Below are 16,416 nucleotides of genomic sequence, written 5' to 3'. Positions count from 1 at the left end.
GTGAGTTGGCGTTCTCTCATTGGTAGCTTCTGGATCAGAGATTGTTGGCTGAATCTCTGAGTATCAACCAAGTAAATTTAGCCAACGCCTATAAACACTAAAACAATTCCTTGTCCATAGTAAGATGACTAAAACTTTGACCATGTGAAAAGGAGCTCATACGGTCATACCTGAAATTTCATGGCAAACACACTTCTTTCTGTTCCTCTTTACTACATAGTACATACAAACAAAGCCAAAGGTAACGGGAAATCAAGATTGTAGACATCCGAGATTGAATGCTTATTATTGAGCGCTTCATGGATTCAAACGAAGAGGTATAGTAGTGCGACGAGTTAAAGGTTAGGCAAAAGAGGAGCTTTCGATTTCAAAGTTACATGGAACATGAAACACATCATTTATGATCCAAGAAACCAACTGGATGATTGATAGGTTCTCAGGTCTCACATAACAAGTCTTATATTAGGATAAAATTTCTAAAGGTAAACAGGCAACCCTTGCACCCTAAAGACACCCTGGTCTTTCCTATTTGTTTGGAACATTCTGGCCTTAGCCTTCTGTACATTCCTCCCTTTCACACACTTTATGGATAGGAACATCAAACAACACTACAATTACAATGATACTAATGTACACCTACACCCTCTTCTTCAACAGCGTCAATTATGCTACTAGGCTTTCACAGTTGCACTGATGAATCAGCAACACCAAAACACTTATTCGCAGGTTGCACATTCAACTTAAATAAGAGAATCTAGGTAAGAGTAATCCCGGTGTCGTCCATACTCGAGAAGACTACCATACGTACGATCCCACACTCCAATGAAAAGTGATTCTGTGTCTGGACTGAATGATATGCCAGATATCTCACCAAAGAAGTCGATTTCCTGCTCCTTCTCATACCCACTTTTCACATCATAGACATGCACAAAGTCTGCTGGCTCTGCCATCATCATATACCGACCATCAGAAGTATAACGGATTGACCGAATAGCTCCAAGGTTTCCCTTTAAAACAGCAACCGACTTAGATAGGTTTCGAACATCCCAAACCCGACAAGTTTTGTCCTGGTTCCCAGTAGCAAAGGTGATACCATCAGGATGCCACGCTGATGCAAATGAGAAATCCAAGTGCCCAGATAAAGCCGTCACTGTCTGCAAGAATCTCATCCAGATCAGTACACATTCAAGTCCAGGCTCCAAACGGATAAACATTAATACGTAGTTTTCAAGTGAAAAGTAAATTACCTTTCCAGTCTGAGAGTCCACCAACATCCCATCTGGATTGTCACCAACAATCACAAGAAGTTTGCCATTGGGACTCAAAGAAGTATGCTACAGAAGAAAGCATAAAAGCGCAAGGTAGCTTAGTAAACTCAGTGAAGGAAGCAATTAGTGAACAAGTTTACTAAAGTTGGAAGTAGCAAGCACTTAATGACTAGGTCACCACACGTAATAAAGTAACTAATACACTTGCGGGAAAAAAAAATATTACAGAAAACCGCCCATGAAGCGCAAGCAACAATAAATAATAACATAACATCCAACAATGTTAAGCAAACACTAAAAGAATGCAGAATGCAGGAAGCTCACATTCACTGGCCAAGGAAAACGGAAATGCTTAGAAAGCTGAAATTTCTCCATGTCAAAGTCTCGGACTCCACAATCATTATTTGATGCTGTAAAGTGAACTGCACCACTGAAATTCGTAGATACTAGATCAGTTTAAGCTCATGTTTGGAACTAAGAAAATCTAATCCCTAGGAAAAGAGCAAGCACCTGGGACCATCATAAATCTCAACAGCATTTGTAATGGCATTATCATCGTAAGTTGTCCTTGAACAAAAGCTAACTCCAGGCCGATCAAGATGCTGCATTCCAGTTAAAGGTTAAATAGTTCATTAGTTCTTCAAAAGGAAAACATTAAACTAAAAGGAATCATCTGGCACAGTGGAGTGACCAAAAGAGTATACTGGAGGTATGCAACTGCTGAATAAGCGCTCATCCATTCTTAGTTATATTGCTTTTCTAAAGTAATATACATTTTTCAAGAAGTAATTTAATTACTTATCCCATGCAATAAATAAAATTTTTAGTAACTCACCTTACAAATAACCACTCATCCATTCTCAGTGATACTGTTTTTTCTAATGTAATAAACACATTTTGAGAAGTGACTTAGCAACTTATCTACTGTAATAAATAAAATTATTAGTAAATAAGCACTCATCCATTATCAGTCAATACTGTTTTCTAATGTAATAAATACATTTTGAGAAGTGATTTAGTAACTTATCTAATGTAATAAATAAATTTATTAGTAACTCACCTTACAAATAAGTTCTCCCTGGAATCCTCCAGCAACTAGCAACTTATCTTTTACTGCAAGAGTACTAACTTGAGTCTGCGTAAATCCCTCCAAGAGACTCCCAGGATGTTTCTACATGGTGAGTATAAATGGATCAATTACCAGTGAAACATTGTCAAGTAATAAAAAAAATTTAAAAATAAAAAGTTGCATAAAAAACACTCACCTCTGATGGTGCCACATGTCCTGAAACATTTAGAACCTCAGACTTGTTGCAATTCAATGAAGACCAATGAATGACAGAAAAATGTGACATAAGGTAGACATCATGCTTTGATGTAGCCCAGACCAAGTTCCGCAACTGTATCAACAAGCGAGTGAAAGAACATTCAGTCAAACAAACCACATCAATAGGCTACATTACCAGAAAGCAAGCATAGCCCAAGTAATAATACATGCTTGAACTCAGCACACCTGAAAATGAAGAATAGTTGATTTCACTGATCTTGCATTACGTCTAAACTCATAATATACAGATCCCTTCTTTGTAATGTTGCAATCCTGTTACCCAAGAGAAGAAAATCATGATCAAATTACTCGTACAAGCCAAAGTTGATACTTCCACATAACCAAAGAACTTTGAAAATAAATAAATCAATAGAAAAATGGTAAATGGTTTTTACCTTCCCTGACCCTTCTCCGGAATTAGGGATGTTTTCATAATTCTTGTACTGTTCTAACCTAGTTTGCCGGTATTTCTCTCTAGTAATGCTAAGTCTATCCCAAGGAATACCTTGGATGTCTTTTCCTCTTCTTGCTTGAGCAGCAGTTGTATCAGCTACTTTACTATTCTGCAGAAGATCAACAAAAATATTTCCAAATAGATAAGTAACCACAAAGAAACAAGAAACATTCACTGCTCATACAAAATTCGAATTTGACCATATAAAAGGGTATTGCAAAAATAGTAAGATATATATAGCAAACTTTTTTAAAGTGTCATTATCTGTATATATCACGTAGAACATAAATATATATCACTAACCGCATATTCAAATTCATCAACATCAGACTCGGAGCCAGCCAGGTCTCTTCCACGAAATTCGTCATCCATATCATCATCTACATCTTCCATTTCATATTCATCTTCCACGTAACCAGCGTAGTGGGACATATTCTTCCCAACAACCCACAACTAGCACCAAAAAATATTCAAGCCAGTTACTTGACAATCAGCAAAGAAAGAAATAGTATAAATCAACCTACATTATAAACAGAAAGGTGTGAAAAGGTTTACTGGCTAATAGCTAAACTTAATGACTACATTACTCATGTTGTGATGTTGCTAATAGCAATCCATAAGTTTCGCCACTGAATAATCAAAACATGTCTAATGGAGTAGTTTATTCATATGTAATGGTAATTTTCTAAATGTGCAATTGACTGCAACACACAAGTCAACAATGGAATACTTTATCTATAATGAAGTTTCTGGACTACGCAAGCTACAAAGATACAAGCTCTTCCACGTTCAACAGTGATAAAAACTTCTCTATAAAAAAAGAAAAATCGAGCACTCAAACACGTATCTCATCCATGATATACTTGGGGAATGAAACAAACAGGATGACACCATCAAAAGTAGCTAAAATAAATACTTAACCAGCAATGCTGTATTACTTCTTAATTTCAAAGATTGAAACTTTGATGGAGGCAACTCGACAAAGCCCCCATTTTTATTCATTTTCATTTCTTCCCTCACCACATATATAAACCTTCTGACCTAAGCAATCCTCTGCAATTTCCCACCAGCACATAAAACATGCAAACACAATTCACTGCTTCACATGGTTCTAACACACAAACTTTAACCATTAGAGAACAAAATCAATCCGAAAACCAAAACCCTAATCCAAAAGTCAGGAAAAAAAAAATTCCTCAATTTTACAATTGCACTCAAAAATCAAAACAACACGACAAAAAAAAAATTAAACACTCCAAAATAATCAAAACAAATACGAACGACTTCTTCAACTTCAGGGAAAACGACGACGTTTAACAAGCATCCCTCGCCGCCGATCAAAATTACCAAACAAATCAAAAACCAAAATCGGGAAACACAATTGAACCAGCAAATCCCAAAATCCAAAATCAAATTCAAACAACAGATAACACATCCACAATCCAATCCCCAAAATTCAAGTTCGAATTCGGAAGCAAAAATTGAAAAGAGGAACCCCAGATAGAACGAAAGAATTCACCTTTTTTTTTTTTTTTTTTTCTGATGGGAATTGAACAAGCAGCAGTCCGGATCTGAAAATCCGAAATTGGGGAAAATCCGAAGAGAAAAATCTAATTGAGAAATTGAGATCCAGAGAGAGAGAGAGAGATGGGAAATTGGGGGATTTGTTTTTATCTCTCCATCTTCTATCCACTGGTTTTTTCTGATTGTCGTGCGAGTGAGAAAGGTGGAAGGGAACCTTGCGAAAAGGACGTGACTTTATTTTTGTTTGTGTGTATAAATACACAATGTATATGTATTGGATACGTATCATGTCGTATTTTATTACTGTTAATTTGTGTATTTGAATTTGTACGAGGGTCGGTAACAATTTTAGAGTTGGTTATTCCCTCGGTGATTTTCTATTTTGGGACACACATCCACCCTAGATTTACCTAGTGTCTTGCCTTGCCCATTTTTGTCGATGAGAACGCTAATATTTTCTACTTCGGTTGACGGAAAAAGTTGTGCGTAGGCTGTGTGAATAAATAAGGTAGAAAGTAACGTCTTTCATACTTTATCTTGATTTATGGTAACGGATTCAAGTGTTTTTTTTTCTTTACGGAAGAGAGATGAAGAGGCTCTCACTTGCTTGCTTTGAATTACGTTAAAGAACAAGTAGTCCAACAATTTGTTTCTACACTTGGGAGAGAAAAGGCAAAACATAAGGCATTGTTTAGCACTTCCATATATACATACGAGGTTGTTAGTATGTGTGCTAGAATTTTCCTCCTTGAGATATTGATTTGGGTTGAGACTTGATACATGGTGAGAAATTTTACGGTTTAGAAAAGTCTATTTATGATGATTATAAATGCATGAACGATTGACACTAACATTTTTCATTCACCAAAGACGGTGAAAATAAACATAAACAATGAATATTTTGTTGTTTGGCATTGAAAGCAAGTGATTTGATGTGTCTCTATCATGATTATGAGAGGGACATGTTGTCCTACAAATCAACCAATTTGGTTGCGAGTCCTATCCGATTAATTCAAGGGATCTACTTTCAACTTTTACTAATTTGTACACCAAATGGAATAAAGGGAAATCATTTCTTATGTGAGACTTGTGCAAACAGTCCAGTGAGTCCACTATTATAATCAAGATGTAGATAGTTTTCATTCTTCTCAATTCTCAATTTTGGATGCTTTCTTTTCTTTAAGACTTGGGCCGCAAGCTATCCCGCAACCGGATATATGCGGTTTTAGGTTGACTCCGGCCAATTCAAAACAATCTGGCCTTCGACTTATGAGATATCAAGTTTAATTCTTGTAAATGCATGGCTAACTTGTCTCTGGTGGTGAGGGGGTGACCAGCCAGTTCTCCGCGGCCAGTTATACTGGTATGATAGGCCAGCCGGTTCTTCAACCTTAGAGCTAGATTCCACCTGTAGGAGTTCAAGTAAATCGTTGGAGCTGCTTCGGGTGCTACCATGTAGAGCTGCTACTTCATTAGGTTTTAAGGAGCTGACGCGTGAACTTCAGGGCCACTCAGAACAAGCTTCATCTTGAAATGCCAGAACCAACATCTTATTTACCATCTTTGCTACGATCTTACTTTGTATGAAACTATGTAATTTAGAGCTCAGAACATTGAAAGGATGTACCAAAACATTGCTCTTGAACTATATATGAAACGATCGATGGAATAACCTTGGTGATCTTCTGACGTTCTAGAGAAAAAAAAAACATGGAAACACCAATTGCAAAAATCTCAAGCAGAATTTGATAACTAGCTAGTAAGCAGGTACCCAATATAGTAGCCAAAAAAGGCACATAATATCTGATTATTACAGACTCAAACACTCCACTTCACAATTCAAAAAGCTGCCTAACCAAATTGCCAGCACCATTTCAGGGCTGTACCTTTTTGGTGATAAGAAACTGGAACAGCCAACACTGGACGTGATTAGAGTCCATGAACAGCTAGTCTTGTTCGAAAGGAAGAGCATGTCTTCAAATTTCCTTTTCCACATAGAAGCTGAAAACAACTGATTCGATGAAACTCTCTGTTCATCTCTTGATGTAGCAAGAAAAGTTTCCCAAATTTTACCTTCGACAAGATGCTCTAGCTAGCACCTATTAGTCACCCAAGATTAACCAACAAGGACCCTCACAAGGAACAGGAACAGTAACAGTAACAGTAACAGATAGACAATATAGCACTTATTTAAATCAAACGAGTTAAACAGCAGTTATTTACACAGTACGTATAGCTTTCACTTCACTGACTGCAAGGATATCACAGGATAAAGAAGTCCCACAATTACATCCAACAAATATGACATTGAGCTAACAAAACGAAAAGATCAAAAAATATGATAAGAAAGTAAGAAACGATCAGTTAAATATCAGGATCTCTTAAGCAACACACTTTTGTGTTCCATACTCGAGAAGACAACCATACGTAAGATCCCGTACTCCAACGAAAACCGACTCTGTGTCTGGACTGAATGATATGCCAGATATCGCACTAAAGAAATCAATTTCCTGCTCAAGCAACTGCAACAACAAGCAAATAAGAGAAATACTTATCAAAAGAACCGCATCAAGTGGTTACATTGCCAGAAAGCCAGCCTAGCTCAAGTCAATTTCTTGTTGTGGGTAGACAAAGAATCTTAACAATGAAACTATATAATTCTAAATTATTTGGTTACAACTCAAGCATTTTGGTATTCCTCTTGTAACTTTTGAAAATGCATTCTCTGCATTTTAGAGGGGATGGCTAGTTAGTGAAGGTTACCTAAAGACCCGGAGTATGTAAAACAACTGCTATAGACTTCCATAAACTTTTGTTATTAAGGCAAGAATGAGGGTTAAATCATTTGAGCCAACTAGGCTACTTATAAGATATCAATGAAAACATAATTAATAATTTGGATGGTATGTGCATGAGACAGGATTCACAACATATGCGGAAACTTTAGGCAGTAAGTAACTATACATGTTTGTCTCATCAGCACACCTGAAAATGATGAATAGTTGGCTTCACTGATCTTGTGTTGCATTGAAACTCATAATATAAAGATCCTTTTTCTGTAATGCTGCAGTCCTGTTTACCGTACCAGAGAGAAGAATCATGATCAGATACTCTTACAAGTCAGTTTTTTTTTTTTGTTTTTTTTAGGGCAACGGAAGACTAATCCATTGATCGAAATCATGACGACCTCACTCGGTCAAGCATGAAGGGTACAAGCACCCCTCATATTACAATGCAAGCTCACGAAGAGTACTAAATCCAAAAGAAATCCATATTTGAAAACTAAAATCCTAAAGGAACTGCTGAAAAAGAAAATGCAGAATTGAAAAAAATTCCCTAATCCTACACTGCCCAAAAATGAAACCAATGTCCTGAACATCTTGACGCCTAAGACCCTTTTGGTGTACGTCGCGACATTCAACACACCCACAACAACATTCTAGGAGCAGATGCAGGACAAAGAGCAGGACAGTCCATCCCAAAAAGCCCAAACCCGACCCAAGTGTGAGAAAATAGGGGGAATTGGGCTATAGACCCAAGTCTCTAGACTACATCCCTGCAGCCCAGAAAGGCAGAGGCCCAAGGCCCACTACCCACACCCTACGTGCCTCACACCCAGATGCCGAATCTGGCCCTTCCGAGAAGCCGCCCGCCACCGCCAAATCAGTCCGGCGGCCTCCCCAGGCAGGAGACCGTGGCAGCCATCTCGCCGCCCACCAAAGCCTGTGCTAGCCGCCGATCCGAACGCCGAGCTCTAGCAGGAAAGCTCCGATCTCGCTCCTCCTTTAGTCCCAAAACCACGACCGATCTCCTCTTCTAGTCCCGACGTCGATTCACTCCGACTGGAAACCGATGATGCAGGAAGAGCCTCCCCCAGAAGCCTGATGCCGACCACGGCCGTCGACCACAACGCAGCCCGAAAGAACCAAAACCGGGCTCAACCACAACGCAACCCGAGATCGAAGTCTTGTCCTCCTTGGTCTGGAAAACGACGCTGGAGCGCCCTGCTGCAGATCGGAGCCAAGGGACGCCGTCGCACTGCTCACGAAACCTAGGTTTAGGTTTCGAAATAGCTCCGACTTTTTTGGAGCACCTTTTTTGGACCACCAGTGCACTGCTCACTGCAAACCGGTGCTTTGGATAACTTTCTTCCTTGTTACTACTGTTTGTTTACTCTTACAAGTCAGTTGATATTTCCACTGTAGTAAATAACCAACAAAAAGAAGTCAGTAGTGTTGAAGGAATATCGATTTAGTGTGCCTTATCAAACTAGGAGTAGCAATAGGGGAGAAGGTTCTAGATTTCCCAATCCTACACGGATTGGTATTCCTTGTAACATTAGAACTAGTACTTTGTAATCCCTATATATAGGGCTCCTATTCTCAATAATAATACACACTTCTCTCTACAATTCTCTCTCAATATCAATATACTTAATCACGTTATCAGCACGACTCTAGCCACAAAAACCGAAACCAACTATTCTGCCTACCTGCGTGCCTACTGCCCCAGCAGCCCCTAGCCCGAGCTAGCCAAGCCTTCGCTGTAGCCTGCTCCTTGCGCGCCCCTGCCCTCCGTGCTGCCCGCCTACGCGCCCGTGCGTCTGCAGGCCCGCGTCGCTGCACTGCTGCTCCTGCAGCTCTGCCGCACATCTGCTGTCCCTTCAGCACCTACGCGCCCCTGCGCACGCATCCCTACTGCCCCTGCAGCACCAACGCACACCGACTGCACCTTTCCCCTTTCCTGTGCACGTCCGTCTGTTTGCAGGCTCCAAAACATCTAGTTCGGAACCTCGAATCAAAATCTTTTCTTCATCAAAGTTGTTCATCTCTGTCTCTTCCATCTGACCTCCGAATTTCAGCCTTATCGGAGTTATTTTGAGACCAGTACAACAATCAAAGTGAAAACTGTTCAGAAGAGAATTTGCTCCGAATTTCAACAAGCTTGACCTTATAAACATTCGCTGCACGCCTCTACTCGGATTGCTTCGCTCCATCATGCCTGCATCGACACGCGCGTGATCCAAATACATGTAAGTATTCAAAAGAGTAAGTTTTGAAGTTCCTATAATTCGGAATTTATATTTCTTCTTCTTTTCTCGGGGACTTGAAAACCTCCCTTCTTCTACATCCCACCTTTCTTATAACGTGGGTTCGATCATTGAAAAGCGGAATCGTGGGGATTCACGCAATTAACGAACTAAGAGTGTTCGTAAGACTTCGGACTAAAAGCGTCCGTAAGCATCGATTTACGACCATACAAACATCATTGTTTCGGTCTAATCCAATCATTCTTGGAAATCGATTTCTTGGTAGCATAGCTCGGAAATCTTATTAGTTTTCGTGGAAGCATTGACTCCGAAACTAACTTGTCCCTGTTTCATCTTTCAGGATGTCAAACATGAACAAACTCGATTTTGTTCCATTGGATTATGCAGGCAAAAGGTACTTAATTTGGGTCACTGATGTCGAGATCCACCTTATTGCCCGTGATTTATTGCATACAATCCAAGAGCTTTGTCCTATAGAAACAGCTCCAGACCCTCAAACTGAGAAAGATAATTCCAAGGCACTTGCCTTCATGAAACGTCACATGGATAGTGACCTACAGTTTGAGTTCATAAATGAGGATAGCGCCATAAAGCTTTGGCATGCGCTTCGCGAACGATATGGCAATGTTCGTGACTCCATACTTCCAAATACAGAAGCAGAATGGAAAGATCTTCGCTTCTCTGAATTTGACACTGTCATGCAATTTTATTCGGAAGCTCTCAGCATCAGAGCAATGATGCGTCTTTGTGGAAAAACAATCACAGAAGACCAGTTAATTGAGAAAACCCTCAATACCTTCCCCGTCTATGCTATGAGGTCCTCTGACTTACTCTGGACTCATGTAAATGCAAGACGGATCACAAGTTTTCAACAGCTTATTGAAGCTATGGCCACTACTGAAAGACGTGGCAAATGAACTTGTGCAAAGAAGATTTGATAGGCTTCAAGATAGCTATCAAGAGCATCGTCCTATGGCTAGAGAAAGTCGCCATCGACGTCATGATCCATACGATCGAAATGCTCAAGAAGGTAATCGCTCAAGGCGACAATCCCACGACCGTAGGAGGCGTGATTTTGAGGGACATAGGGTTGGAAACCATGGAGCCAACGTTGGCCATGGGCACCACTTTCCAACGCCACCAGTCCTAGGGACTATGCATATTGCGCCAATGCGCCTCAATCAAGGGAGAATCCTCTTTATGGTGTCTATTTCTGATATGGAACGTCTGATCAATGGACCTGAATTTGCAATGTACCTACGAAGGTAGTCGCATCAGGGTGATCAAGACATCGAGTTCACAAAGACTTTAAATCTGGCGATGAAGACAAAATGCCGCAGATTTTTATAGTCTTTATTATTTCCAAGAATCATGTAATGGCAATTATGCCTTAAATCAATAAAATGACTTATTGTATTAACTCTTTCCCTCTAGGCGTACTCAAGAGTACTTGTGATGTCTAGGCAAGGTTTGATCTGAGAGAACGGTTTTAAAAGTGAGCAACGCTCCACCAAAATCTCGCCTTACCTTACCTGGTCACAACCAAATTGAAATTACCGAACGGATTGAGTAACTACGATTTGTCTGCGGTTTGATTTTTATGTTGGATTAGATTTTGGTCAAGAAACTTTGATGTAATCATTGGCTATCATATTTTTTCGAACTTTATTACTTCAAAGATATAAGAGCCAATGGTTTTCATGTGGAAACACATTGTGAGAATGGACAAGAGTTCCTTTGCATCACCTCTAATGACTACGGACATAAACGAGTCTTAGAGAAACTTATGTGTCGCTCTAGTGGGTTGTATGCAACCACTATTCGAGTCATTGAATCCAACCATGTCATGAGAGATGATTTATGGGATTCCGACACATATAGGCTTTGGCACGACCGTTTGGGACACCCAGGTCGTGACATGATGATCCGTATATTAAAGACTTCACACGGACATCCCTTTTTCAGAACGAAAGGAAGTAAAACCCGAAATTTGGATCAAGGAGGAGCACCTGCGCCTCATGGCGCCTTCCCCCTTCAAGTCCGGCAACCACTAGCCGGCGCCGCCATCCCCCTGCGGCCCAAGGGTGGCTTTGACGCCCCCTCTGCTCCTCTAACTCGAATTTCTACTTCTACAGTCCATTGTGACTTCATGGCTCAACCAAAATCCTCATTGGTTGTTTCTAAAGCCCATCATTCGTTCTGCAAAGCCTGCTCTTTAGCAAAGTTAGGATCAAGACCATCCTATGCAAAGGACACCAAAGAAAATATACCATTCTTGCAAAGAATCCAAGGTGATATTTGTGGACCTATTCAACCATCATGCGGACCATTTTGATATTTTATGGTATTGGTTGATGCATCGACACGCTGGTCACATGTCATGCTATTGTCCACAAGGAACGCTGCATTTGCTAAACTCCTAGCACAAATAATTAAGTTAAGGGCTCACCACCCTGATCATCCTATTAAGTCTATAAGATTAGACAATGCTAGAGAGTTTACATCAAAGACTTTTGATGATTATTGCATGTCCATTGGGATTGATGTTGAACATCCTGTTCCTCATGTTCACACCCAAAATGGTCTCGCAGAAGCCGCCATTAAATGACTACAAATGGTCGCTAGGGCATTGGTAATGCGCACCAATCTCCCTATTTCTGCTTGGGGCTATGCAATATTGCATGCAGCTGTGCTTATTCGTCTGAGACCCACTGCCACTCAACCCTTCTCTGCGTCCCAGATGGTCACTGGGTATGAGCCTGATGTCTCACACTTACGCATATTTGGGTGTGCAGTTTATGTGCCTATTGCGCCTCCACAGCGCACCAAAATGGGTCCTCAACGACGATTAGGCATTTATGTTGGATATGATTCTCCAACGATTATCCGCTACATAGAACCCTTGACAGGCGATCTCTTTACCGCTAGATTTGCGGATTGTCACTTCGATGAGACAGTCTTCCCGTCGTTAGGGGGAGATAAGAACATCAATGTTCAACAGGAACGACAGGAATTGTCGTGGTCTGTCCCCACTCTGTCTCATCTTGATCCCCGAACCGCACAGTCCGAAATTGAAGTGCGGAGAATTCTCGATCTTCAGAACGTAGCAGAATTGATGCCTGATGCGTTTTCTGATATCGCTAAAGTGACGAGATCACACATACCTGCTGCAAACGTGCCTGCAAGGATTGATGTCCCTAAAACTAGAGGACATGACGCCAACTCAAGAGGATATGAGCATGGCGCCAACGTCCCCTCTCACAGTGATGGTGACGTTTTGGCTAGGCCCATGGCTCCTGCCAGGAAGCGTGGGAGGCCCATAGGTTCGATGGATTCTCGCCCAAGAAAGAAAGCGAGTTTGGCACAAAATAATCCATTAATCATCGATGTGAATAATCCATCTCATGAGAATATTCCGGATTATGGTTATGTCCAAGAGACATCATTGGGGGACGCTCCAATGTCAGAACCAACTCCAGAGAAGAGAGAGATCTCCATAAATTACACTAGTGTACATGAGATGATGGATAGAAATTCTATGGCGATTGATGATGCATTTGCATATCATATTGCAAAAGGAATTATAGAATATGATGATATCGAACCTCGCTCTGTTGAAGAATGTCAACGAAGAGCAGATTGGCCTAAATGGAAAGATGCGATCCAGGTTGAATTGGATTCACTAACAAAGAGACAGGTATTTGGGCCTGTAACGCAGACACCCCCAAGTGTAAAGCCTGTTGGCCATTAATGGGTCTTTGTTAGAAAGCGTAATGAGAAAAATGAGGTGGTAAGATATAAAGCCCGCCTTGTGGCGCAAGGTTTCTCACAACGCCCTGGAATCGACTACGAGGAGACATATTCTCCCGTAATGGACGTTATAACGTTCCGCTACCTTGTCAGTTTGGTAGTTTCCGAAAAACTTGACATGCAGCTTATGGATGTGGTTACAGCATATCTCTATGGGGATCTAGATTCAGAGATATATATGAAGGTTCCAGATGGACTTCAATTACCCAAATCAAGTGGCTCTAAACCACGGAGCGCGTTTTCAATAAGATTAAAACGCTCACTATATGGATTAAAACAATCCAGACGGATGTGGTATAACCGTCTAAGTGACTACTTGATTGGGAAGGGATATATTAACAATGAAATATGCCCATGCGTTCATTAAGAGAACAAGTTCCGGATTTGCAATCGTAGCAGTTTATGTCGATGACATGAACCTAATTGGAACTCTAGATGAGTTGAAGGAAACTGCTAAATACTTGAAATCCGAATTTGAGATGAAAGATCTTGGGAAAACACGGTTTTGTCTCGGTTTAGAACTCGAGCACCGTAGTGATGGGATTTTGATCCATCAGTCTGCATATACTCAGAAGGTCCTAAGGCGCTTTAATGAAGATAAAGCAAAGCCTGCGAGTACTCCCATGATCGGCCGTAGTCTTGAGCCCGGAAAAGATCCGTTTCGTCCAAGGGATGAGGACGAAGAACCATTAGAGGCCGAAGTGCCCTATTTGAGTGCAATAGGCGCATTATTGTACTTAGCTCAATGCACAAGACCGGATATCTCATTCGCAGTGAACTTGTTAGCTCGACATAGCTCTGCGGCAACACACCGCCATTGGATTGGTGTAAAGACCATCTTTCGATACCTAAGAGGTACGATTGATATGGGCCTATTCTATCCCTACAGAGAGAAAAGGAATGACGGAAAGTTGGGATCGGACCCCAAAAGGCAAAACGCCCCCGTCCATGGAATGGTCGTCGGCCATGTTGCCGCCGCCAGCGCCGCCGCCGCTCATGGTGGCCGGCGTCCTCCTATCTCCCTCCATCAAAACGACAATGATGTTTTGATGGGATTTGCTGATGCAGGGTACCTCTCTGACCCTCACAAAGGTCGCTCCCAAACTGGTTATGTCTTTACCATGGGAAGCACTGGGATATCTTGGAGGTCTACAAAACAGACCCTTGTTGCTACTTCCTCGAATCATGCAGAGATTATTGCTCTACATGAAGCCGTTCGTGAATGTATATGGCTAAGATCCGTGATTCGACATATTCAAGGAAGTTGTGGTTTGAAGTCTACCACAGATGAACCTACATGCATTTATGAGGATAATGCAGCTTGTATTGAACAAATGAAGTTAGGTTTCATCAAAGGCGACAACACCAAGCATATATCGCCTAAGTTCTTTTATAATCAGCAACAACAATCACTTCTAAAGATTGAAGTGAATCAAATCCGATCAGAGGATAATGTAGCGGACTTATTCACTAAGTCGTTACCTAAATCCACCTTCGAGAAACATGTGAAGAGCATCGGATTGAGAAAGATATCCGAACTCCCACGATTGTAGCAATCAGGGGGAGATATCGACATCAGGGGGAGTTATGATGTTTACATGTTCGATCTCGAAGAGTGAAGGACGTGTTGTGCTCTTTTTGTCCTTCGACCAGGGTTATTTTTATCCTACAGGGTTTTTGTTACCTGGCAAGGTTTTTAACGAGGCAACGGATGAAGCGTCACCACCAAGTTTGAAGCGGCACAAGGGGGAGTGTTGAAGGAATATCGATTTAGTGTGCCTTATCAAACTAGGAGTAGCAATAGGGGAGAAGGTTCTAGATTTCCCAATCCTACACGGATTGGTATTCCTTGTAACATTAGAACTAGTACTTTGTAATCCCTATATATAGGGCTCTTATTCTCAATAATAATACACACTTCTCTCTACAATTCTCTCTCAATATCAATATACTTAATCAAGTAGTGATTTTTACCTTCCCTGACCCTTCTCCGGAATTAGGAATGTTCTCATAATTCTTTATCTTTCTAACCTAGTTTGCCGGTATCTCTCTCTAGTAATGCTAAGTCTATCCCAAGGAATACCTTGGAAGTCTTCTCCTCTGCTTGCTTGAACATCAGTGGTATCATCTACTTCACTGTTCTGCATGAGATAACCACAGAGAAACAAGCAAAGGTTCAATGCTAATACAGAAGTCTATAAATTTGAACATATGAAAGTCAATATTAAGTTGTCTACCTGTACCGCGTAGTCCGATTCATGAGCATCAGACTCCGAGACAGCCATTTCTCCACCACGAAATTCACCACCCACATCATCATGCACATCTTCCATTTCATCTCAGTGCCACAACTAGCACCAAATTAAAGTAGTCAAGCCAGTTACATAACAATCAGCAAAGAAAAAAATCAACCTAAATTGCAAAACCAAGGTGTGAATAGGTTGGAACAGCCAACTTAATGACACCATTACTCATGTTGTGATATTCATAACAGCTATCGATAAGGTAATTAGAAAAAATTTCACCCAGAAACAATCAAAACATTAGTATTTGATCAATATAGATCAGTAATCATCAAGCTTGTGGACTTGACTGCAATTCACAAATCACTAAAAAGTACTTTATCTATAATGTGCATTTTAATTACCTTCCCTATAACACACGAGTCACCGAGTTACCAAACAGGGTATATTCAATTTACTTTCAATATCCTAAAACATGTGGCTCCTAGTTTCTCGACTGCGCAATACAAGATTTTCCATCAACCACTAACATGCATGCATGCATGATGCATCTCATCGTTGATATTTTTAAGGAACAAAAGCACATGCACATCATGACACCATCAAAGGTAGCTCAAAGGAATCCAGAATAAGAATATATAGATTTGTTTCTTAGATCCAAAGATTGAGACTTTAATGGAGGCAACTTGACAAAGACCCTAGCTTTTTTATTTACATTCATTTCTTCTCTAGATCACGCA

General features: G+C 40.7%; 1 protein-coding gene and 1 long non-coding RNA gene across 4 annotated transcripts; both read right to left on the bottom strand.

Annotated features, from left to right (window-relative positions):
• Positions 1–342: 342 nt before the first annotated feature.
• LOC133728886 (uncharacterized WD repeat-containing protein C2A9.03-like) lies at positions 343–4,785 on the bottom strand. Of its 3 annotated transcripts, none has more exons than XM_062156324.1 (10): positions 4,569–4,785; positions 3,353–3,502; positions 2,991–3,158; positions 2,782–2,868; positions 2,534–2,668; positions 2,329–2,439; positions 1,779–1,870; positions 1,593–1,698; positions 1,248–1,334; positions 343–1,154 (listed from the first exon to the last, which is right to left on the bottom strand). In XM_062156324.1, exons 2-10 carry the CDS (start codon positions 3,479–3,481, stop codon positions 741–743), a joined length of 1,329 nt encoding a protein of 442 aa, XP_062012308.1. In that variant the 5' UTR covers positions 3,482–3,502; positions 4,569–4,785; the 3' UTR covers positions 343–740. The 3 variants fall into 3 exon arrangements, with proteins under 3 accessions (XP_062012308.1, XP_062012306.1, XP_062012307.1); XM_062156322.1 differs by having other exon boundaries at positions 3,353–3,504; positions 4,581–4,720; XM_062156323.1 differs by having other exon boundaries at positions 3,353–3,504; positions 4,574–4,704.
• A 2,030-nt stretch (positions 4,786–6,815) lies between these two features.
• On the bottom strand, positions 6,816–16,210 carry LOC133729204 (uncharacterized). Its single transcript, XR_009856306.1, has 4 exons — positions 15,671–16,210; positions 15,408–15,574; positions 7,559–7,645; positions 6,816–7,095 (listed from the first exon to the last, which is right to left on the bottom strand). It is a non-coding gene; the product is annotated as an uncharacterized LOC133729204 (long non-coding RNA).
• Positions 16,211–16,416: the final 206 nt, after the last annotated feature.

This window comes from Rosa rugosa, chromosome 2 (assembly GCF_958449725.1).
Source record: "Rosa rugosa chromosome 2, drRosRugo1.1, whole genome shotgun sequence".
Classification (NCBI taxonomy): domain Eukaryota; kingdom Viridiplantae; phylum Streptophyta; class Magnoliopsida; order Rosales; family Rosaceae; genus Rosa; species Rosa rugosa.
Note: the sequence above shows the minus strand (reverse complement) of the source record. Positions and strands in the feature narration are given on the sequence as shown.

Excerpts from the sequence above, each read along its gene's own strand:
- LOC133728886 (XM_062156324.1), bottom strand. The coding sequence starts at position 3,481 with ATGTCCCACTACGCTGGTTACGTGGAAGATGAATATGAAATGGAAGAT. Across the intron at positions 2,869-2,990 it reads CCGGAGAAGGGTCAGGGAAG|GATTGCAACATTACAAAGAA; the intron begins GTAAAAACCATT and ends CTTGGGTAACAG. Across the intron at positions 2,669-2,781 it reads CAACTATTCTTCATTTTCAG|TTGCGGAACTTGGTCTGGGC; the intron begins GTGTGCTGAGTT and ends TTGTTGATACAG.